This window comes from Labrus bergylta, chromosome 5 (genome assembly GCF_963930695.1).
Source record: "Labrus bergylta chromosome 5, fLabBer1.1, whole genome shotgun sequence".
NCBI lineage: Eukaryota > Metazoa > Chordata > Actinopteri > Labriformes > Labridae > Labrus > Labrus bergylta.
In genome coordinates, this window is record NC_089199.1 from 8,845,650 (window position 1) to 8,870,899 (window position 25,250).

A 25,250-nucleotide genomic window follows, 5' to 3' on the forward strand; every position below is an offset into this window, starting at 1 on the left:
TGTAATTTTTTTTTCTTTTATTGCAAATTCAGGATTACAAAGAAAGCTCAAATAAGGTATGGTACATTACATAAAATTGATTCCATCAAAGATAAAAGCCATGCATATTTTTCTACAATTACCAAGTTATGTGACTACAATGGAGAAAATAACTGTGGATATGTTGGCATTTACAGTACACGCCATTACAGTACAATAGTGTACATTTATATATACTTATTACAGTGTTGTATAAAAATAGTTTCAGGGTAGAATAATTTGTGGCAATTCTACTACAAATCTCCATTATCGATAAAAAAAAGGTCAGCTTAGAAAGTATAGCCGGGTTCTACTTGCTTTATGTAAATACAAATACTGGTACATACAAGCCACAGATTATAAAAAAGTAAGAAAGAATAGAAATTCTTTCCAAAGAAACATCATTCTCTCATACTCACACTGCACTGGGCACTTGTCGAACTTTTCCTGAGCTCCTTAACTCTCCACAAATTGGGGCAAATAATCTCTGCTAGCCAGATTGCAGCCCTTATTGTAGGAATTACAATTATTGCAAAATGGTGGGAGAGGATGACACTGAAATGCACTCTTTGTTCCTTTCTGTCTAACATACAAATCATTAAATGCTCATAAGCGTTTTCTCTGCCATCTTATTTGATGGATCTCAAGAGTTTAGGCATTCTTTAAAACGACAAACATTCATTAAAACCTCTGTATCTTTTGCACTTCAAGTAGTCTGTTCTGCCTTTCCTTTGTACGTGCTGTGTCTTTTTGTTGCCGCAGTGCTGTTGCAGCCCCTTCTCTCTGTGCTTTCTCTTGTCTTGACTTTCATCACTTCCCTAATTCTTGCCATCTTAAGCGCTCTGTCTTTTCCAGAAATCCTCTACCTTTATAAAATATCTTTGGTTTCAATCCTTTCCTGTCTTAGAGGCATTTCATGACCACCATGGTACACTTTTCCCCACCATTGCTTATTCCAATTGTGTTTGACCTGCCATCTTTCATTTCTCTCTTCCACCCTCTCTTTCATTTCCTGTTGTTGACAAGTCTCTCTATCAGGGCTCGACGTGTCCTCTGCACCTCCTCTCCCAACCTTTCAATCTCTGCTTTTAAACGCTCATTCTGCTCCGTCAGCTCCTGCACCTTCCTCTCGTTCTCGTGCTCTCTTTCTTTGCGACTCTTTTTGGCAGATGTGTAGGATGAGGATGATCGTTGCATGGAGGAGGCGTAGGAGGACAAGGCACTGTTGGCCCTTTCGCTGGTGGTCCTCTTGCGTTTTCCAAGGCATGAAGAAGGGTAGGCAGAAGGAGAGGAGACGGGTGACGAGGGGGAAGAACAATTTTGAGACGGCGACTGGGAGGCTGAGGAGGAGCAGGATGGAGAATCGGGGACACAGGGCAGTTCCTCCTCGCTGGCTGAAGGAGATGCAGGATGGACAATATTATTAGCCGGGTGGTGTTGATGGTGGTGGTAATAATAGCCACTGCTGATCACAGCTCCACTCGGATCAACCATTCCTACTCCTCCTTCACTCAGCAATTCGAAGAACTCCGGAGGCAGCAGATCACCGCCGCCTCCTGCCGAGCTTTCTCCACTTCTCCCGCTCTCAGCATCTGCCCGCCGCTCCTCTGCAACAGCTGGACTCATGCAGGAGGAGGAGGAAGAGGATGATGAGGTATGATGCAGAGGCTGTGGGTTGTGGACTTCCTCTGTTGCCCTCTGAACCCCTTCGCCCCATGTCTGGTTTCCGTCTGTCAGCCACGTCAAAGAGCAACTCTCCAGAACATCCAGAAACTCTGGCTCCTTCTAAAAGCACAAAACAAAAAAAAATTAACATCGCGCAAAACCTGTATTATTTGAAGGTATGATTTAATTTCACATTTATTTACGGTCATTGAATTTCTTTTTCTTAAAACACTAAAACGAACTTAAAGAACTGAAATATTGAAGAAAAACAATAGAACACCGACACTCATCATGGATGTGATAACCATCTCACTCTTTAAGCTACTGACCTCGGTGCATGTGGGGGCACGCGCCAGTTTTGCCCCTCCCGTGTCAGAGCCCAGAATATCCTGCAGGTCCTCATACCACGCCTCCAACTCTGCACCACACAACGGCCCCACACCAGGGGGGTACGGCGGGGGCAGGTGTAGCCACTCGGCAGTCATCTCCCCAGTCAGTCGCAACGCACAGATACTCGGCCACACGGTTCACACTGGACCTGAGAGGGCAGCAGTCACCAGACATAAGAGACAATCAGAAAGAGTAAGGGAGGAGTGCAGAGCAGCAACACGTGAGATGACTCACACATAGCCTTAAAACCACTCAAGAACTCTGCCTTTTTCTTTTTACATTTTTACTCTTCTGCAACTTGTGAAGTTAATGTGTTGCGGGTATTTGTCTATTTTCACAATCTCTCCAAAACACCTTTATTTTGTAAAATTGTGACAACAGTATTAAAAAAAAAAAGGAGCAAAGTACAGTAAAATGTATAATCCACTTAATTGTGTAAGGGACTAACAGTGACACTAAGTGAGGAAAAGACTGTACTGCACTGAACATGCTAAGAGGAATTTGAGAATTCAAAATGTTTTTAAAATTTACAAAACATGCCAAGAGTAGATAAAATTTTAATTAAACTAATTGATCAATTTAAAAACCTTAATTTCCTAAATATGCAGCATGCAGAACATCAAATATTAGAAAAGCAATTTACCTTGAGAAAGTCTCTGTTAATCAAGTCTGCAGATTGGTTGGAGAGAGCTCGTCTCTATAATTCTGAAAATAAAGAAAAACATTGGTTATTTAAGTCTTAAAAAGGTGGAAAATGTGTCATTCTGAAATTTGCTGAGATTTCAGAACCAAAATGATGATTTGCACAAATACATGGTAAGCTTCATCTGGTGGTAAAAGGTGCCTCAAATGAAACAACAGCTATAATAAGGTTAAAACAAATCAATTGCCAAATATGTTTTAAATTGCCAGAAATTGATGGGGTGAAAAAATAAATCCTGTCACTTAAATCTTGTAAACAAAGACGAAAGTGTTCTCTCCTGCGCCCCCTGCTTTCTACGGCCCTCAAAGCAAGCTGAGATCGATAAACAAGTGGTAAAAAAAAACAAAAAAAAAAACGATGGGAAAATCCTGATATTGATCCAGGTATGACATTCAGGTCAACGTTTTATTTTTACTGCTTAATACTGTAAAAAAAATAAACAAATACAATATTTCCAAAAAGCAATAACATTATCGATAATATTAAAAAAAAAAGAAAAAAAAGAAAAGAAATCTCGCTAAAACGTATCATATGAATAAACATCTCTGCTTTTCTCATTTGATGGGTAAAATCGATTTAATAAGCCATACTGATGTAGCTAGATAGTGAATTAGCAAGAAAGTGATAATAAAATCATAATAAATGACTTTAAATGTCAACTTCCCATGAAAGCGTGCTTACATGAAGTCTCGGTGTATAAATTAAAACGTACTGGTAGATAATTTCTTAAATAAAAAAAATAAATGAGGTATTGAGAAGTATTTCCTCTTTTATTTGGGATACATGTCCACTGTACGCCACCACAGTTACGTCATGGAAATGCGAGTCCAGCAGGGGGAATGGGCGAAACAAAAGGAAACTGTACAGTGAGGAAAACAGTAGACTGAGGGGGAAAAAGAAGACAACCCGATATGAACATCTGTCCATTCAAGTGCTAACAAAATACTATAGATAGGTTGGTCTGAAGTGTTATTAAAACAAAAATAAAAGCTGTTCAGTTTTGTAAATCTCACAGATCCTGAAAGTAACCCCTCAAACGTCACATTAAATTATTTCTCTCGCTTGTTTTATAAAATACCATTTTAAAAAAAAAATCTAAACATAGGTCGTCATGTAGGTTTAAAAAAACATGTATATAATATTTTTTTTTTTTAAATGTTTGACACCTCTATTAAAATGTTAAAAGTTCCCAGTTACACTCCGTATTCAAGCCTGACAGCTTTCAAACGAAGCAGACGACAAACACTGATGATGTTATGGACAATTATGATCGATAAAGACAACTGTTAATCCAAAAAAAACGAGAACGGAATATTTGCCCAGACATGCCGGAATTTCTTCAGACCAAGACCACTTCAGAAGTAGCAGACACTCCCCAAAAAACACCCAAAACAACATCCAACTTTTCACCAGAACTATAAACAAGTGTCTCCACTTACCCTTTTTCTTCGATTCGCTCGCCTTCTCGACTGTCTTGAACTCGAATGTGGATATTTTAGTAAAAATTGGTGATAGCTCATGTTAACCATTGTTCAGACTTGTCGGCTGAATTGTGATTTTCGGAAACTCCCGGCGGTGTTTATATTGAGGGCGAGTTCAACCGAACTATGCATGGGAAGGTAGTTTCAGCACAACCAAGCGCTGCGCGGAGATGACCGACGTTCCGATGGTCCAATCAGAAGAGCGTAGTTAAGATCTTTTCCTTGGCGACATCCAATAGAGTGACGCGAAATCAGCAAGAGGGTGGGGCGTGGTGGTGTTTCGCTGCTTGTTCTCGTCTCAAGCCTGTATAGTTTGTACGAGCAGCAATTGTGATGCAGTCATAAGACGGCCAGGACGAATTTGGGGCGTATGGGAGTCACATGAAAGGAATGATGCAATGCTTGGCAACCAATTTCTAGCTGGGGATAACACCAGCAGAATCAGAACATGTTTTATTAAACAGTGTTGGCTCTAACTAAAATCTAAAAATATACATATATGCATGGATCTCTAATGTCGAAGAATTGTTTGTTTCCGGAACACTAAAGCTGAATCGATTTCCTCACCAATTGTTTTTCCGAAGCAGATTGGGGGGAAAACGTCATTATGTATCAATTTAACGCTTAAATACTGTTACTTTGATAACTGTAATGGGATTATTCACCCGACTATTAATTCAGGTGTTTGTCTAAAGTTTGTCGTTTACACTGACACACACCCCCTCCATGCCGTAGGTGTATCCACGAGGAGGGAGAATAATAACCCTATACCCTCGAAACGTCACTTTCCTGCAGGACCAGTGATCGTGGACGGCTAATGTCTTTATTTAACGTTTTTTTTTGTTGTTGTTATTTGCCAGAGACCACTTTGTAACCACACTTGTATACAGAGGTGTCATACAGCTCATTCATTTCATACCGCGCGCTCTGTGGCACAGCTCCGCGCGAGATATCAAAACACGCCCGACCGCGGGAGCGTCTGTCGCGAGCTGCCGCTGCTGGGTGTGATTAAACACCACACTGTCCCCCTTTCGCTTTCCGTCCACATTCCCTGCTTGTTGGTGATGAAACTCAGCAAAAAAAAAAAAAAAGAAATTACACCATAGTTAAGTGTTACCGTTTTATTTATTTTTTATATTGCTGATCTAAATGAGATCTTATATTAAGATAAAGCACTGAACTGCAGGTTTGATTTAAACACCAGGACCATTTTTCCCCCATCGGTATGTTATACAAGATTTTGGCTGATGAAACACATAAATGAGTAACACACCCTATACAGTTGTTGTGTGTAACATTTCATTGTTAGTTTACCAATGTCATTTTTAAATATATATAGCCTATATGAAAAGTCAAACCTATTAGGATAAAATATTTAATTTATTAAGAACAATCACTCTTACGTCACAGCTTTGGAACTATAACTTCGAAAAAAGTCTATAGAACTTGTGAACTACTTTAGGAGTAATAGCTTTTGAAGAAATCATAAAAAATAAAAAATAAATAAATAAAAAATAGCCCATAGTTTCAAGTTGACCATCCCTGTCCCCGGGGTTTGCGGATGTCACATTCTGGATAAAGACAATGAGTGATGCAGCCTATTGTCAACAACAAAAATATTATGCGGACGGATCGCAAATAGTGTAGGCTACAGAAAAAACTCTTGAGAAAAGTCAACTATATGTTAATAAAGAATGAGGAGAATACCACAAAGTTCAACAAGGTCACTATCTCAGACACACCTCATGATAAACAGTTAAAGTCATTATACCAGCTTTGGATGATGGCCATTATTAAGGTAAACAACAGCGTCGTCAACAACAACAACAACAACAGCAGCAGCAACCAAAGTGACGATGTAATAAACCCGCGTCGTTTCGTCATGTCCTACTCTTGATCCCAGCTCCTGACACTTTTCTGCCCTAATCCCAAACTCAGCACACACAAACTGTTTTCCATGCACTGCGCCACGTGCACGGCTCAACATGCACAGCCCCATAGCAACAGCGCCAAGCAGCGAATAGAAAGCTCAAATACTGTCTCTAGGACCCGGGTTAAAGCGCTGCAGGAAGCACCGTGAACGCGTCACGACTTGAGTGGCTGTTGCTGAGTAGTTCAGCATACTTTCTCTACACCTCCCCCCCCCCTCCTCCCTCCCTCCATCCCCCTCCACCCCGCCGTCTGTTTATTTTGCCAGTCCCCACGTCTGTGTTGTATTCATTATAAAAGACTGTTTACAACCACAGATCTGAGTTGCCATATTTTGTCAACATTGTCTGGCCATGAGGGTCCTTGTTTTCTTAATGATTTTCTTCTCAACTGAAACAATATAAGACAAAAATAAATAAAAAGAAGGAAACCAAAACAAATATACAATATGCTTATAGATAACTTAAAAACCTATTATTGTGCTCTTTATTCTCTTCTTGTATTCTGCTGTCTTTTCATGACACTCGAGTGTAAACACACGCTCCAGACTGATAACTGTCTGGGTGTGGATCAGCTTTCAGATGAGATGGAGTCTTTACTGATTGGTATATTTGGTGATATCAGTTGCTATGGGGTTGTTGTAATGTTTTACTCGCTGCTCTTTTTGTTTCACTAAGTCTCTTTTGGTCTGCCTCAATCATAAATAAGTGAATATCATTTTTTTTTTCTGTGATATTTTTAACAGATAATCTCTACTGTCATGTATTACATCATGTATTATTTAAGGGGGGAAAAACAAAAAAGTCAATTTATGGTAAAAGTAATAAGCAACCACCATTACAAATAGAAGGACATTCATTTTTAATAAGTGTTTTTATTTGGAAAGAGTCCTTTGTTTTTTCTGCTCTTTGTTGCTCTGCTGTCACATTTATTTACAACAAATGCTGCCATAATGAAATTCTAAACATATTCAACAATTAAAAAACATTTTAGGAAAAATCTAAATATTTTTATGAATTAGTAAATCTCCCCCAAACTCAGATTTTAGCTTTGGATTTCTTTTGTTTTAAAGGAAGAAAGTGTGCAGGGAATTTCCAGTCACCACCGCGATCTCGTCTCTCCGTCCTGTCCTGTGCCCTTGGTCAGGGCTCCTCCACACCCAGTTCTTCCCTAGTCTCACACACACCCAAACACACACACACACACTCACACACACACACACACACACACACCAACAGCAGCTGTCGGAATCTTTCCCCTCTCTGAACTGAGACCAACACATACAGCTGTTAACATGTACTGGTGATACTGTAAATTCCTTTTCTCTTGCCCTCCGTCTCTCTTGGTTTGCCCTCTCTCGTTGTTTGTTAAAAGCTTTTTTTTCTAATTATTTTATTCTGGATCCAGACAAGCAGACTCTCAGAAAAACCTCCTCACCTTATCAGAAAGTCTTCTAACGACGTCGTCTAAAAATCTCTGCTCGGGTGTGTGTGTGTATTAAAATGTCATTTTAGTGAAACATGAGTTAGAATTTTTGATAAAATGAATATTTTGCCAACAGTTATTCATTTGGGTTGTCTTTATGCTATAGGTTTCTGTTGTTACAACATTCATCTTTTGCCAATACCCGTCTCGGCTGAGGCCAATAACGCAGTTTTCTATTGTCTGAAAATGCCCATAAATCAAGTCATTTACAAGTACCACATTCAGCAAATACATTAAAAGTTAAGAATAATTTGAGTAAGTTAATGTGTATTTTTGATGTTTTAAATATTCTACTTATTGCTGTCTTATCCTGTCCAGAATAATCAGCTAAATGTCACGCCTACTTGTTGAGATTTAGCTTCAGGAGCACTTTTACAGTCAATCTTATTAGTCTGTTAAACCTTGTTTACCTCTTCGCCTCACCTCTCTCTACCTCACTGTCTCCGTCTCTGTCTTCTCTCTCTTTTTAAAAACTCCCTACAAGCCTCATTCTGCCCCACAACAGTATCCATCCCATTTTACTCCGCTTACCTCCACCCACTTCCTCTGTCCTTCCCTTTGCCTTACTACAGACTCCTCACTTCACCAGACATATTAACAAAAATCTGACAATCTGATGTAGAGGCCTGTGTGATTTATTTCTTTGCGTTGCTTGTTCTTGAAATCTGATGTTTTTTTCACCTGCCTTCATTTTATTCTTAGTTGTGTTTTCAGTCGTTTTACCTGCTTTTCAAATATAGGAAAGTGTTATAAAGACCTCTATTTGAATTTTAATTAAACTGCATTTTGGTAGATTAAAACATTTTGTTATTAAGCAGCAGTGATTTTCCACAACCTTGAATGTGGATGCCCTCAGTTATTTTCCTGATTTTGAGTACATTGCTTCCAAAAACACACTACAGGTCTGACAGCCTTGATTTCTTCATTTCTTAGCTCTGACACATGTCAAGGATGAGGCATGAGAAAAAAGGCAGAGTAAAAGAAAACCCAAGCAAGAGACTGTAGGGCATTAAACTTTAAAAGCCTGTCTGAACAGGTGGGTTTACTGGCAGCGAGACGCACACTTCAGGCGTTTAACTCCATCCTTTTATTCCTACACTCTTTGTTTCTGGTTCTGATATGGAGGGAAACTGAGATTTTGGAGCAATTGGTGCTCCCTTCAGCCTCCTCTGTGTTCAGCTGCTCCGCTGCTGGTGGACTTGCATGTTTACTTTTGTCCACTGAAGGAAAGGTTGCTGGCTTGAAAGCAGTTCACTTTAGCCATACAGAATTGAGCTTAATTGTAATGTGTTTTACTGAGATGTTTGTTTGGATTTAAATCCCACAGCTTAAACCAGGCAGGGTGTTCTGTATTATCAGTCAATTATCCTCCTTTTATACTTGTTTAAACTCAGGGCCACATGGAGAGCTTCACTCTACAATATAATCATAACAGATAAGATTGACCTGTTTGATATAAATTCATTTTGTAATTGTGCTGAAGTGTGTCTCAACAGATGGGGCTGTGCTCACCCACACCCAAAATAGAAGGACAAATGCAGGATAACATGATATACAGTATACGGTATGCCTCTGTGCTCCTTTGGGGCATTCCCTTCTAAGTTAGAGCTCTGGATCTGATTCCCTGCAAGTCACACTTGATATGTCCTGTCCAAGTAGGCCAGTATTGAAGTCCCTCAACACGAAAGGGGAAAGATGTACTCTACACTTCACTTCACTCTGATATAAAATAAAGATCAAGGCAATTAGATGAGGCTCTATCAGGACCATGTGTTGGTGAAAGCTGGTATTCAGCTGAATGGACCATACAGGGAGAAACTGATCTTTAGACTCTGTATCTGAGTGAACTCACTGAGCTGTTGTCTGGATGACTCATCAGAAACACCTGATCCTTATCCCACCTTACTTCATCTGCTCACCTTTGTCCCTAATTCCATTACCTGATGTTAAACATGGGCAAGCTCTAATACCGGGTGGATTTGTGGTTGACCTCACAAAGCTATTCTTTGAGAATATTCAAGTATAGCTGTGGGTGTTTACAAAAGTTTTCCTTTTGATCCTTCAGGGTGTTGATCTTATGGAACATCACTTGTTGACAGCAGAGCGATGGCAGGAAATAAGTGGAGACATCAAAACATGAACTAGACTATAAACGTTTTTCTGATTATGTAGGCAGTTTGTGACATTTTTAACTTAAAATGTAGTTGGCCAATAATATCAAGTTAACCATCTTTTTTAAATGACCAATAGAAATAAAAACTGTTATTAGTCAATGATTGAATAGAAAAGATGTAAAATAATGTTTAAGGTACGTGAGTTTGACCTTTTTTTTAAAAATAGATGCTATGCTGTCACCTTGTGGCCAAAAATGTGAATTACAATTCATTTAAAAAAGAAATTAAATATGATTTGGGATCTCTCTTTAAGGTTAGTTGTTTAAAAGGTAAAGTTCATGGCTTTAATTAAATATCAACAGCTGATCTTTTAGTTATTTAAAAAACCATACTGGCTGGGGCACTGGTGGTGCATTGGTTAGTGCGCGCGCCCCATGTAGGAGGCTATAGTCCTCAAAGCGGGCAGCCTGGGTTCAAATCCAGCCTGTGGCTCCCTTCTCGCATGTCGTTCCCCACTCTCTCTCTCTCTCTCTGATTTCCAGCTCTATCCACTGTCCTATCTCTCCATAAAGCCCAAAAATATATCTTTAAAAAAAATAAACATACTTGCACTTATCAGAGGCTAATTCTTTGCATCTTACATACTAAGATTTCACATGATGACTAATTAATCTAATCCATAACATTGTAGAAATACTTCAGCTTGTTCTCATCTATTCAGTAATTTAGAATATTTTATACTTTATGTTTGAGGCAGTCTGCTATGATAGTGATAATTCATAAAGGCAGTCACAATCTCATGAAATAAAAAGGAGCTCAATTATCGCACTTAAGATTTATTGATCGGTTTCCATGACCACAGACGTACATTACAGTGGACTTGTAGGCAATGACAAAGCAGATTAAAAGTTTGTCTGTGGTGTCCGGCCTCAGTCATAATAATATAGTTACAAGCGACTGAGCGTGAAGAAACAATAAGGTACACAGGCATATTTACAAGCTGTCCTTCCATCACTTGGCCCTGAAACCTGCACAGACGTGCTCCTGCTACAACACTAGAAGACAAACGATCCTTTTTTAATCTTTTTAAACAGTTGACAACTTCTTTATTGTGCCGTCCTTTAACCCAACATTACCGTGATCCATCTGACTTGACCAAAAGTTTACAGTACAAATCCAGTAATAGTGTGAGGATCCAAAGGATAGAGGAATTTTTCATCTTTAATACTAATATTTTATAAAAACCATCCAGTCTAAAAGTCAATAAGCTTAACAGGGGATTGCAATCAGTCAGTGGCATGAATAGAGTGGACAAAAGTGTTTTCAGTTGATATCAATTTGATGCAAGAAAAAGGAAGAGGAAAGGAGCGTGGACAAGAACATTTTGGTCTCTTCTTATTTTGTTATTCCATCTTTTCCCACTTTCTGACATTCCACTCAGTGAAAAAAAGGCAGAGGCAAAGTAGAAAGCAATAGCGCTCCCCAGCCAACTCTTGTTTGTCCATGTTCTCTACACTCTGCTGGACCGGTTCAAAACTCTTTCGCTGCTTAATTGGAGAGCTTCTTCATCCTCTGATCGAGTGCAGAAAAGTTCTCTTCTACAGCCACCAGGTTTTCCTTCATGGTCTGTTGGACCTGGAGGGAAGAGGAGGAGAAAAGAATCAAGTTAGGGAAGAGAGAAATATTAAGTTCGGGTGGAGTGGAAAGAAGATGTGGTTGACACAGAGTGATGGTTTAGGTGAGGCAGGAAAATATGAGGATAGAGAGATGGTGTATGGTTGAAAGAGGGATCGCTGATTAGAAATGCAGAAAATAGGCAACAAAAATGAAACTCTTCTAGCTTCTCTGCTTTCCTCTAATTTCTATCATCTTGTGTGAAAAAAATCTAATTTTTGGAGAGTTAGTCAGGTAAAATGAAACAACTTGGAATTTAATTTAGCGTTAAAACTGAGACAATTACACGGTTGAGTCAATCAACAGAAAATGTCAGATTTTCTAGAAATCTTTGTGGAACCTGGATGAAATTTCTACTGGCTTTAAAAATCGTCATTGCAAATCATTCTATGGTTATAGAAGCTCTCACATTATGTCAAGTGGTCACATTTGATAAAGATAACAGGGTCCAACACTGAATACTAAGTGGTTGGCACATTGGTCACTCAACGCCAGCTTCCGGTGCAGGAACTGAAAATATGATTGTCACTTTTATTCCCCATATATTTTGATGTTCAAGTTAAATACAAAGTATAAATACTCTGCAGTTAGCTCGACAATTCAAATGTAGAATAAGAGAATGTTAAAAGATTGATTCCAGTAAGCAGACAAAAGTTGATACTTCACAGAATTTAAAGTACAGTTCAACATTATACCTGTAATGTAGATTTTATCATGTTTTTTTTTACAACTCCCTAAAAAATGTACACAGCAGTCACTGGTTGCTTGTTCATCCATATCCCTCTAACCTGGACCACTTGTGCAAAGTGTAAAAAAAAGAGGAAAAAACAGTCAAAACACAACCCCACAGTGATCCCTGGTTTCACCACTTCAGCCGTTTTTAAAAAGATTTATGTTGTCCCAACTGTGCAGTAAATGTTTTACTTCCTACCTGTGTTAGCAGAGTGTTATTGTCCTTCAGAGAGTTGTTGATCATCTGCTGAGTGGTGTCCAGGTGGGTCAGCAGCTGGCCAAACTGCATGGCTACCAGACGACACAAGAGGCAGAAGTGAAGTCAAGAAGCAACAGAGAGGGAGAAAGAGAAACAGTATTTTTTACTTACTTGCTGCTTTAAAGATATGCACTGCTGTCTTTTCTCTCAGCAGAGGTGATGTGGAGGTATAGACTTACTTATTCTAAATCTGATAAATGACGGCTTTAAATATTAAACACCGTATTTCCTTTTCAAGAAAAAAAAAGGGCAAGTTGTGACAGATTGATGTAAAGTGAGTCTGGATGATAAACGACCTCTTCGAGCTCTCAGAAATGGATTATCAATCTAATCTATTAATGCTAAGGTTCTGCTTTCATGTGTTAAATAATAATAAGATGATAATGTGATGTATAATATCATGCATCTCTTCCTCCCTGGGGCAGTGTTTAACATTATAGCTAGACTTAGTGTAATTCTATTACCGTTTTGAGGCTCCCTTTCACTGATTTCTGCCCTTTGTTATAACAGACTGCCATGGTTTGGGCTAATTCTATTATCCGTTTGAATCCCATTTTCGCTTAGGTTTCATCTTATGTCTTGCACATGGACATTCCCATTGTAAATGCAAATCTTTCAGACTAAGAACAACTTCCCAGCAAAGACTCCTCCTGAAACGTGATCCGGGGTTTACACCCTTTCATGTTCTGTGGCTACATCCTACATATTTTGAATCTTTAATGCCAATCCCCACCCCCCACTAACCTACATACATCCTCTCCTTGAACTCTCATGGGTGTCATTTCAAGGTTCTACTACACTCACATGGAAGAATCCAAGTTTTCATTGTTATTATCATTACTTGTGCGAAATTTGCCCCTAGAGCAATATTATTACAATATTTGCCATATGAACTAATTACTCTGTACCAGTACATTCATACAGTATTATTAGATGAAGTGATGTGACTTTAAACACTCAGAGGATTATGTGAGGACAAAGAAAGTCCTTGACTAGCACGCTATAAACCCCTTTACTTTCTTGTCTGGTACCTTGCTCATGCAGCTCCTTGACAGCGACGAGCCTCTGCACCACCTGAGGTATGGAGGTAGACATGGCATCCCACTTCTGCACCACGTCATAAAGCTGCGACACCTGACAGGTAAACACACACAGACACATTAATAGAGGCAAAAACCCTCCAGCCTCAGAACCATAGACTGTAACGTGTGACCGATTTGTTGATGTGGTCATTTATGGAACTGTAAACGTTATAAAATCATACTGATGAATGTTTTCACATCAACATATATTTACGAGTCCACTTCAATGTTACAATAATACTGTGTGGTTTCTACTTTTTCGTCAGGCTTGGACACATACCTGCATTTGTTATTTAAAAGGGGACATATTATGAAAAATCCACTTTTACAGTGTTTTTGAACATATATTTTGGGTAATCTGAGTGTCTACCGACCCACAAAATGTAAAATAAACCAGTCCTTAGTTTGTGGTCTTCATAAGTCTTACAACACAGGAAAAAATGCTCCGTTTCAAATTTGCTCAGCTTGTGATGTCACAAGTTGGATTCTGGTAAAAAAAAAAAAATACACTCCCCTCCCCTGATATCTCCAACCATGGACTCCACCCCCAGCCTTGAACAAAACTTTTGTGCAGGTCTGCCATTTTTATACTTGCTACAGAGGAGTGATGTCTACCGGGAAAGCTAAGGGGGGCTCATTGCATTTAAAGAGACACACACACCAAAACGGAACGCTCTGAGAGAGCTGGTTTATCAAGGGTCACACACCTCCTCTGGTGCTTGATTCACGTTATATTTTGACCAAAGCACAGCATAGATGTTTCATTTAGACCACAGGGGACTGTTTGAAAAAGGTAGAAAAGGGCTTTAATATGTCCTCTTTAATGAACAGACTTGAATTCAAGGATGACTTCATGATGCTGTGGTAATGAGTGATACAGTTTTGAGACTTGTCCCTTGCTGTATGTTATGACTAAACCAAAGCCCAGTTATTGTTGGAACAGTGAATTAAATATCCATATATTCTAATTAAAGTAGGCCATTCATACTTTTGAATATTTGTTTTCGAAAGTGAATTAAGTCACACACACACCCTTTTAGACAATTACAGGACAAATCAGTCTCTGAATAAAGCAAATAACGATGTCCAAAAACCTGGTGTATAAACTTGAAACCACTGTACATGACATTAGTATTGTAATGATATGATTAACATGCCCTGCCCCCTACTGGCCTATTAAGTGTAGAGCACTTTCAAAAAGTCCATGCCTAAAACACAAACATTTTCTGGAAATTACCCAGATCTCACAACTGAATCTCCAACTTAAAAAATAAAATATATATATATATATATAAATATATTCCAAAGTGACTTCAAAGTTAAAAAGTATGTGGTGCCCAATCCAATCTACTGAATATTTTATATGTCACTTAAACTGAACTTGAATGTTATTGAAAGTTTTTTTTTTTTTTAGACATACAATAAAACTCAGTATAAACTTAACTCCTGTGCTTCTATAATCCTTGATCTTAAAGTGATTTTTAACAGAGGGATCAAAAGCACTGAAAAAGTCGTGACTGCAGTTATTATTCATTGATGGATGTGCAGGAATTACAAACCTTGTTTTGTGTATCAGCATCCTCAATCGCTGTCTTGTGTTTAGCAATCTCATTCATCTTCCCGAGGACGCTCTGAAAGAGAGAGAAGAGAGACTGTTTTTAGAGGCATTCAGAGAGAAAACCGACAAAGACAGATAGAGATGAGTTAATGCCAATCTGTTGAAAAACAAACTTCTAATTGAATAAAGCACTTTGTTGTCTTTATAAGCATTCATCAGCAGTTCACCACAAAAAAAACACCCTCCTTGAGTTGTAGTAATTGTTCAGTGCATCAGGTTGTTTATAAAGTAAAGAACTGCTTAGACAGCTGTTGAGCTCAGTCATATGAGCACGGTAGAAAAAACATCCTAAAATTGTTATTTTCATGTCGTCTAATTATGTTATAGAAGCAAGACACAGTAAATACCATTACTTAGAAATATTTTTTGGGCATTTTGTCTTTTTTGGATTTATCTTACATGTATAGACACAAAAGAGGATTTTATTGAAACCCAGCCCACATCGGTCGGATGTCAGTCTAAGTTTGTGATACAGGATTTTTTCAGGACAGCCAACAGTGCACCTCAAACATAAAGGTTCATATGGGAACATTCTGTTCAGAACAAAGGCCTCTGCTTCCCCCTTAAACCCATGAGGTGTGCTGGGTTACCTGCAGTCTGGCCTCCACTTGATCGAGAGTAGCAGAATCCAGTGCGCTGACCCTTGCCTGCAGGAGCTCAATGGTGTCCTGATACAAAAAAGCACACAGACACACACACACATATAAGTTTGAGTAAAAAAAACTTTACTGTTGCTGTGCCAGTATACACAAGAACACAAACAAACTTGGAGGAAGCGGTGTCATCTGTGAAGTATGACCCAGTTCTCTGGCTGCACAACAGATACAAAGCTTTATGAATACAAAAGAAACTCCAAACAGTGAGTTCTCCAAAAAGAACAGTAGACTTCTTACCATCAAACTGGCACCTTGTACACCAGCACTCAGAGGTCCCTGCAACGTAAACACAAAGAAGGAAAATAACATTTTAACAAGAAACAATGAAGCCTCCCTCATAATTTACATAAATCCAGCGGAAGGTTTTATTTCCATTTCACTTTTATGGAGGGTTACACAGCAACAGGAGCATGTAAAATGTTTTACAGTAAAAGAGAGAGGGATATAAACAGAATTAGTGTGAATGAAAAAGAAAAACATCAGAGAGGTGTGTGTGTGTGTGTGTGTGTGTGTGTGTGTGTGTGTGTGTGTGTGTGTGTGTGTGTGTGTGTGTGTGTGTGTGTGTGTGTGTGTGTGTGTGTGTGTGTGTGTGTGTAATAACTGTCTGAGATGGTGTGTACCTGCTTGTCTGATCCTGAGCCAACAGCTATCTCCAGCTCAGCGAGGCGCTTCTCCAATTCCGCCATCTGCAGGGACGGAAAAAGGCAACACATGGTTGGCACTGACAACAGCATCCCAAAAGACATACACACACACCCACGCACATGCATACCTCCTTGCCTTTTGTCCCACTCATTGGCGTCAAATATTCTGACATTCCTCCCAAGAGAATGCAAACAAAAGCGCGTAGCCGATCATGCCACGGCAATGTTTGCTCATTTTGCTAAAGCATTCATCTGAGACACTTGACTCTGTGCTCCCTCATCCTCGGTTTCCACTTTACCTTGGCAGACTCGTTGAATTTCTCCTGCTCTGGTCGGCTGTGCAGCTCGTACAGCACCACTCCATCTGGGCCCTTAGCTGATGCTGTTGGTTTGCTCTCTCCGCTACCACGACTGCCCTTGGCTGCCTCTAGCTGGGTGAGCAGACGCCTGCAGGTGAGGAGACACAAAGGATTAAACCGTATGCTCAATATTGTTATCATCCCCATATGCCTCCTTTTCTCAATCTTGGTATCATTCTTCTCAGGCTCTCTTATAAACTGCAAGGTCAAGTTGAGCTTTGATCGTGAACAGTCTTGTTACATTTTCCTCTATTTGTCTCACTTTCTCTGTCTCTTTATCTGGTGGTATGTTTTTTGTCTCTTTTTTGTCTTTCCTCTGTTAAACCATTTACTGTCTCCAGTTTTTATTTCCCGTCTTAAATCATCTGTCCGTCAGATCTTGTGCTCCCCAGGTAAAGCCACACTGGACTCAGCAGGATTTATGTGAGCAATTGATACCGACTGTACAGCCATGCCCTTATTACTCTCCCTCTCTATATCTGGGTTACAGTCCAAGGCTTAGTGAAATTAATTCCCCAAGTCTCTCACTCCACATATAACGCTGACTCTCTATTTTGTCAATCTACCCCAATTTCCATCCGTTCTCTGCCTACGGCCCCGTCAGGGTCTGAAAGGTTGTAGCATCCGGTTTCAGGTTACAGATTGCTTTATTGTTTTGTCACAGCTCACCTGGCAAGCGCTCCATCTGGGTCAGCCAGGTTGATGTGTGCCTGCGGTCCCAGCAGAGAGTCGAGATGAGCAGAAACCAGTTGCTGCTTGAGCTGAGCCGCCTGCTGGGCGAGTACAACTGGGGTCAGACGCTCCTCTGCATTGCTTTCCTTAGTGGCCGTCTGGAAGCAAAGAGACACAGAGGACAGTGAGTATCTGAGAGCTACACAGCAATAAACAACAATGCCGGGGTTGATGAAATCCAGGACTAGAAGTGTTCTTGAGTCAACCAGGTAAGTAGTGTCCCATGCCAGATTTAAAGAGGAAAAACATACTGTAAGCACAAGCCCTCAGTTGTACTTATCATAAATATTGGATTTGTTCTGACATAATGATAGATTAAGGGATATTCTTATATTCTTAACCTGGGTTTGAATCAGCTATTGTAGCTATATGCTTAGACATTACTAAGGGTAACAAATCCAGAGGGCACATTTTTTGTCTCTTTCGACTAAAAAACTAATCTTTGGAATGATTTTCTGCTAAGCTTCAGGTTCATTCCATGATAAACAGTCAGTAACCCACTTAATGAATTCCAAAGAGAATGAATTTCTAATGCTTAAAAGAGAAATAAAAATGATTGCAAAAGGACCCTAAAACAAGCAAGAACTGAGGACAGATGTAGCTAAGGAAGATTTTTCTTGTTTGTTGGTCTTTTGTTTCCTGAATCTCCAAGTCAAGTATGAAGTCAAAACAGCCTCAGTAACGACAACAAGAACTTGGTTTGAAAAAAGTGAGAACTTCTTAACAGCAAAGCATAGTTCATGACACAATGATCATATTTTTTCAGCTACATCTAATTCAAAAGGCAGATTTCAGTCGTGATGCCTTTATAGTAGCTTATCACAAAAACTGTATACTATACCATTGGTTCTGCATTAGTATATTTAAGGGTATGACTATGTTCTGAGCCATACATAAAGCATTGGAAGTTTCCATTAAGTAAAAAATGGAAACACACACTACTCTAAAGTCTTTGATGAGATGCAACAACAGAGAAGCAGCATGTTCACCACAGCCAGGCCGCATTATGTACCAGCATGACCTGCATGAGCAACAAACCCACTGACATTGTTACCAAAATCTATTTCACAGACTAAAATAGATTTCAGTGTGGGAAACAGAGAACAGGGTTTGCTGCTTCATAAAGGACAGTTAATGACACCCCCAGTTTAATTAGTTTCGGGATTGTGGGGTCTTTGTAAGTCTGAAAAACAATTCCTTTCACAGCTTTTAATCAGCATTAATTTTCATGGTGAATTAAACGCTTCAGTGCACACACAGATCTAAGCATTCGGTTGGATTCTAAGATCTGCAGTGCGACAACAATAACTGCACAAATATATTACACCTCTGTGCCTAAAGGGTTTCATCCTGAATAAAGACATGATTACATTGTAAAGAAACAAGGGAGAAAATAAGTCCTGTCCATTAAAGGCTGTATAATTTGTGAACAAACAGGGAGATAAAAGACTGGATTATCAGAGTGCACCATCTCTTGCCAAGTCTGTGGACAGAGAGGTGTGTGTGTGTGTGTGTGTGTGTGTGTGTGTGTGTGTGTGTGTGTGTGTGTGTGTGTGTGTGTGTGTGTGTGTGTGTGTGTGTGTGTGTGTGTGTGTGTGTGTGTGTGTGTGTGTGTGTGTGTGTGTGTGTGTGTGTGTGTGTGGTTAGTTCACCTGGATGGTATCCACCTCCTGAGTGAGTTCCTGGATCTCGTTGACCAGGCGCTGGTACTTCTGCTGGGGTGTCTCCTTCACTCCGCAGCCCTCTCCAAGCTGAACACAGGAGAGAGACAGTATGAACACAAGACAACAGCAAACTGTGAAGAACTTCCAGAGCAGCATTGAAATGGAATCTCACACAGCTCTAAATCTGACATCGAAACACATGCAGCCAGTGAAATAAAAATAACAATGGTATATTTACAGAAAACATCCAAAGGGGGAGAAAAAAGTGGAGTGATGGATTTCTGCTGAAAAACAATATACTCACAATTTCAAATTCTCCCGACTCATAGCCCACTCTTCTGCTTTTACTGATTCTGTCTGAGAAGTCTGTGAAAAAGATGAAAAATGGATTGAACGATATTTCCAGAGCACAGAAAAGGCAGAGTGGTTGTCAGTAATAAGCCCGATGTGATCCCAAACACAGTTTTTCTCTTGTAATCATCTTTATCCTTTGAGAGTCAATAATTAATTAATTCTAAAAAGATGTAATGATGTGTCTAAGTGTCTCTGGCTTAGAGTTTAAAAGATAATTTGTCACAAGACTAAATGACTGCATAAAAGCACTATGAAACCCGCCGGTGGAACCTCGCTCTCAGTTGCCATTTAAAAGTCTAAAAATTTAAACAAAACAGCAACAAGTCCTGCCATCATGTAATGTTCAGTTTTTGTTTAAACCGTTTCAGAGAGGTTTTTATATTCAACTTTATCTTCATTTCAGAGGCGGAAGTTTGCGGTGGTGGTGCTGAATTGTATTGCATTAAACCCACACATGTTGCTACTACTACATACTTGTTATTTTTTTTAAACTATTGTAACTACTAAGCCATGATCCTCTCTAACAGTTAGTATGTCCCTCTGTACAAGTGTAATAGTTCAGTTAATAAGTTGTGATAAAAAGACTGACCAAGTCCCTTGGTGGCGACATGTTTATCTTTGAACTTATCATAGGCTGCGTTCGGGTTGACCACAATCCTCTCCACACTGTCGCTGCAGAGCTCCTCCTGTCATTGAAACAACAGAAGAGAAATGTCAGTTGAGCATATTCATGACCAGGATAGGGCAAGTAGGACTTCACAGACAGCAAAGACTTGAAAATGAGTCTTGGCTCACCTAGCCAGAGAGCCAAAAGTCTCAAAGCCCCAGGTACACTTGAAATTGTTTTGATAGGATTTTTATGATCAGAGAGAAAAATTGTAGGATTTATCATTGCATCAGAATGTGATTAAAAGGCACAGATTTAGCCAGTTTGGTTATTGTGTGGATTATGGTAATCAAGGTCACATACCATCAGGAAATAAAAGCTTTTGTAGCCATGCTTCAAGAGCTTAGCAGCCTTTATTTGAGGTTATATTGTTGTAAACCAGATTATTCCAAAATAATTTGTGCCATCAGCAAAGAGACAAAGGTGACAAAATTGTGTACATCAGTCATAGTTTCACCTGTGCCTGAATGTGGACTCTCTAGACCGTCTTTTAAAACATATGTTATCCATGTGGTATAAGTCTACTTTGGTTAAAGCAATGTTACATTAATAAAAAATTACAGAACCAAAGCTAGAAGCCACTAAAACTTTCTTTTCTAAAGGATGGTTCTTTAATTAGTGATTCTGGGGAGCACAAAAATCAGTTGATCAATATTTCCTAGTGATAAATTATGGTGAACTAGAGGCTAGGGGTAAGATTAAAACACCACTGAGACACACATAAAGATGGTATGAGTCCAGGCTCACACACACACACACACACACACAAACACACAGATTTGGATAAGAAGACAAAACACAGGACACCAAACAGTTACACAGATGCAGGGTGGAGGAAGAGGAGGAGGAGAAGGACGGGGAGGAGAGTTAGTCAGGCTCTTACCAGCTCCTTGGGTTTCCAAAGAGAGTTAGAGAAAGTAACGCAAGAGCAGAGGGAGAGAAAAAAGTAGGGGGAGAGAGAGAGAGAGAGACAAGACAGATTAATGTGGTTATCACATGCCATGCACACAACAGGAACAATTGGCCGGGGTCGGGGAAAAGTAAGAAAGAAAGCAGTGTTCTGAGAGTTGCTCTTAAAACCCCTGGAGACACACAGGACTGACTGCTTGTGGTGTCTACAGTACTTTCTCTCTTCCCCGAATCAGGGTGGTAAGATGGTCCATTAACAGCAGCATGTTACTTTCTCCTTTGATTCCATACTGTACTTTATAATGCAGTGTGACCAAATGTTCTCATGGAGAACATTGTAGGTCTCACAGCATTCAGCTATGGATGTAAACAACACAACAGTGAAGGGTAACGGGTGGTTTAAGGGAGACTACAAAGATACAGATTTAAAAACTTTAAAATATATTCTGTTAAAAGAAACTATCATAAATCATCTTTCGGAGCGAGTTATTTCTTAACAACATGCAGATCATCCTAAATTAATCTTCTGGCCTATACCAAAGTGGTTCATGAAATTTATCCAAGTAAAGGCCCCTGTACACCGCGCGTGGCCATCCAAGTTAAATGACCAGCAATCAGACATGGTTGTTCACACTACTGGACATGTCTGCCAATGTCCAACTGGTGACAAAGCTTGTCTGCAGCGTTAATTTATTCAATTAGATAAGCTTCAAAACTAGCGATCCATGGATCCAGAGTGTCCTTTATATATGTTTTCTCAATAAAAAGGTGTCAGAGCTGATTTTACAACAATGCTTCCAAAAAGACTGGCATCTCTACATTGGCAATGTTTGATCTGCATCTTATCCACAGATAGAAATTATGTGGATAAAATCCAACTAATTCCTATATGGATTGGCCTACAATACACCTGACAAATTTACTTTGGGAGGTCAAGTTTGTGAGTGATGATATGTTTCTGCCAGCATTTCCCTCTCCCCATTTACTCAATACTTTGATTCTCCAGAGATTCAGAAACAATGTCAGACAGACATGTCAACATTGACTTTCCCTCTTACATTGTATCAAATGCAACTTGTAGGATGTTATTGCACAGAGCACAGGGGCCTTTAAAATGTCCAGTTAGTGTGATTAAAGTGTGATTATCCAAGGTGCAGTTGTTAGAACATGATGAAAGGTTAAAAAGAAAAAAATCTTTAACAGATAGACAAACACTTTTCTTTCTCTTCTCAGTGATTCACACCCCTTTAGATACTTCCTTGACCCTTCGCTGCCTTGTCAAAGCAGGGCCAAATAAAAGAGAATCATAGTGTTACTGGAGTACCGTCAACTTTATTTTTCACTTAAAACAACACAAATAGGAGGAAAATAATTGATTCCTTGCACTTTAAAACAATCAAAAATTGTTGAATTACAGAGCACAAAAAGGGGTCACTCCATCAATATATTTCTCATTACATCCCAATCAATAGAGGTAGGAAAAGTGGATATAGGTTAAAACATGCATAAAAAGCATGGCATTAAGCTCACTGAGAGTAAAATGGAGCCAGGCTTACTTGTACAAACTAGAGTCCCAGGAGGGGTGGGGAAGAAAGGCAAGGGAATTTGGGGAAACAAGCGTGGGAACATGGAAGGGAAAATGCCAATTAGGATTCAGTCAGCTGGTCAGTAGCAAACCAGACACGTTTACAAGTAATGTCAGATCAGCCTCTGAGAGCTGAACAATATCACTATTAACAAAAGAAAAGAAAATAGGACTCCTTCATGTGAACGAGGAAAGATTTTTCCAAGAGTCAGGAGACCAAAGTGATGACAGTGATAAACATCGACAGCATTTTATTTTTATTTTTTAAATAATAGTGCTTAGGTGGTGGAGAAAATTAATCTATTTCATATTTATCTTCTCTTACCTTTTTCCATTTTTTATAAGCGAATTTACTACAAGAAACCCTAATTTAATTTTAACATCAGCAGAGACCTTTTTTTTTTTTTAATCAGGATTTTAACCACAGAGTCAGAACATCACAAACACTGTAACAGAAATGCATTCAAATTAAAAAATAAAGTAGAGCTGCTTTGGCATTCTTGATACGATAAAGACATATTTGACACCATAACACAAACATATTACATTTCTATCAGTTTCTTGCTGGCTCATCTTAAAGAGCCTGCAGACTCTCAAATACAGTCAGTGACATATGTCCACTTACCGACTCAAACTGAGCCTGGTCATCTTCTGGGAGGTCTCCGGTCTCGTAGACGTCCGGCTCGTTAAAAGCCTTTTTAAAAACAACAAGGTAAACAATATAACACAGGGTCACACACACCCTGTTTACTGTCATTAGCCTGGCCAACGCCCCGGACCATTCAACAACACCTTTACACTACCCACTGCTACCAAACGAGTTGCATAAGAAGAGACTACATTAGCTTACGATTCAGCGACTAAGACATACCTAATGTGAATGTTGTTGACTTAACTAATGCAAACAATGAGCACAAATACAATTGACAAGCAGGAGCTAACTGGAGCTATATAGCAATTAAGCTAATCTCTTCGCTAGCGTTAGCCACTTACAATTCCTGGTAGGTTTGCGTATTTTGGGTCGGCCATTCTCAAGCGGGACACAAATGTGAGAGCAACAAGTCACCGAAAATAAATAAGAACAGTTCTTTAGAGGTGCAAAATAGTCGATAAAAACCGAGTGAAAGCTAAGGGGTAGATGAGGCAGCAGTCTCTCAGCCGGCTGATGTGGTCACTCGTTTGATTTGACAAAGCGTGTTACGTTTGAGTCCGTGTAGCCGGATGGGCGGTGATGTGTTCTTAACGGGAGAGGGTTTAGCGGCCCAGCAAAACCAATAAAACAAACGTACCTCTCAAAAGAAGAACGTTAATGCGCATGCGTGTGGTTTGACCAATTCGATTTGGCGGACCCCGTTCTGTCGATTGTAAATACTGAACTAACACAGAGTAGACATGTCATATTGTCTCATTTACGACTTTTACACGGCATTTTATCATCACACATAATGTTCCTGGGCCTGTTAAGTATCTGTGCCTGCGACAGAAAGCCCCCTCTGTCTTTATTCCTTAAAGAACATCCTTGAGTTAAAGCTCAGTTGTCACCACACGGTGGCGCTAAAGCTGCAAGCAAACAACTCAATTAAGGAACAAAGATGGTCAAATGAGAAAATGACAAACTCTGTTGGAAAAATCATACACTTTAAAAAATAGACACTGATAATTATGTGACATAACATATAATCAGTTATTAAGTTAATGCTGAAGGATTAAAGGATTACTTCATTTTAAAATCCTAGATGAAAATACAATTCTACCCCATACATGTTAAGAAAAGTAGTGATTACATAATTTGACAGATATAAATGAGTATTGGATTAAAAATATATATATTACAGCCTACTGGTTTTTGCATTAAGTATGTTGCATATATGATAAATAGCTAGATTTCAGATAATAGCCTAACAGTCATTCTATGAAAGAAGAAAGGCAATGTGGTAACACACAAAACATGTCGATGACTAGCTCTTACAGATTTATGATCATTGAAGCTGTTTAAAGATCTTTACTGACAGCACATGATTCCCCCATATTTGTTAGCCAATAACACAGATCTATAACATTATTGGACAGGGTGGGTATAGCCATCATCAGTTGACCCAATGGCTCTACCAGCCAGGACACAGGATTCTGGACCTGGTGAACTATTTCTTGGGGTACCTTATACAATAGGAATAGCCTACATACATAGCTTGCCATTGATTATTCCAGTATTTTCACAAGAAATTGGTGCACAACTGAGAATATGTAGAAGTTCTATCCAGCTTGGGGATTTGTAAGACATCTTCATTGCTTTGAATATGATTTAAAAAATGTCTCTCGAGTCCTTTGGAGCACCATCACTGGAGTAGGCTATCCCTGAGCAAAACTGATGAAGCATTGGTTCCTATTATGAATTAGTCATACAAAGCAGCATTACCATGACAAGTCTGGTTCTGACTCAGAGAAAAAAACCACTGGCCTATATACTCTGGACTACAGAACTTGTCTCAACAAGTGCAACAATAACAAAAAAAAAAGAAAAAAAAGACAG

At 39.3% G+C, this 25,250-nt stretch overlaps 2 protein-coding genes across 3 annotated transcripts; both read right to left on the reverse strand.

The window, feature by feature from the left end:
• On the reverse strand, window positions 1–4,371 carry ddit3 (DNA-damage-inducible transcript 3). The gene is made up of 4 exons (XM_020636752.3): window positions 4,216–4,371; window positions 2,717–2,778; window positions 2,013–2,221; window positions 1–1,803 (listed from the first exon to the last, which is right to left on the reverse strand). Exons 3-4 carry the CDS (start codon window positions 2,166–2,168, stop codon window positions 1,024–1,026), a joined length of 936 nt encoding a protein of 311 aa, XP_020492408.1. The 5' UTR covers window positions 2,169–2,221; window positions 2,717–2,778; window positions 4,216–4,371; the 3' UTR covers window positions 1–1,023.
• A 6,234-nt stretch (window positions 4,372–10,605) lies between these two features.
• Window positions 10,606–23,906, reverse strand: dctn2 (dynactin 2 (p50)). Of its 2 annotated transcripts, XM_020636768.3 has the most exons (14): window positions 23,714–23,906; window positions 23,346–23,414; window positions 20,149–20,245; window positions 19,510–19,571; window positions 19,194–19,292; window positions 17,479–17,639; window positions 16,750–16,897; window positions 16,427–16,492; window positions 16,044–16,082; window positions 15,741–15,818; window positions 15,092–15,163; window positions 13,482–13,584; window positions 12,391–12,482; window positions 10,606–11,420 (listed from the first exon to the last, which is right to left on the reverse strand). In XM_020636768.3, the coding sequence occupies exons 1-14, from the start codon at window positions 23,747–23,749 to the stop codon at window positions 11,334–11,336; spliced, it is 1,209 nt and encodes a 402-aa protein (XP_020492424.1). In that variant the 5' UTR covers window positions 23,750–23,906; the 3' UTR covers window positions 10,606–11,333. The 2 variants fall into 2 exon arrangements, with proteins under 2 accessions (XP_020492424.1, XP_065810748.1); XM_065954676.1 differs by lacking the exons at window positions 23,346–23,414; window positions 23,714–23,906 and adding an exon at window positions 21,110–21,780.
• Between the last annotated feature and the right edge of the window lie 1,344 nt (window positions 23,907–25,250).

Coding starts and splice junctions, on each gene's coding strand:
- ddit3 (XM_020636752.3), bottom strand. CDS start 2,168: ATGACTGCCGAGTGGCTACACCTGCCCCCGCCGTACCCCCCTGGTGTG. Junction 1,804..2,012: donor GTGCCCCCACATGCACCGAG/GTCAGTAGCTTA, acceptor TTGTGCTTTTAG/AAGGAGCCAGAGTTTCTGGA.
- dctn2 (XM_065954676.1), bottom strand. CDS start 21,229: ATGGCATGTGATAACCACATTAATCTGTCTTGTCTCTCTCTCTCTCTC. Junction 16,493..16,749: donor AATTCAACGAGTCTGCCAAG/GTAAAGTGGAAA, acceptor CCGTCCCTGCAG/ATGGCGGAATTGGAGAAGCG. Junction 12,483..13,481: donor CAAGGAGCTGCATGAGCAAG/GTACCAGACAAG, acceptor GTCGTCTGGTAG/CCATGCAGTTTGGCCAGCTG.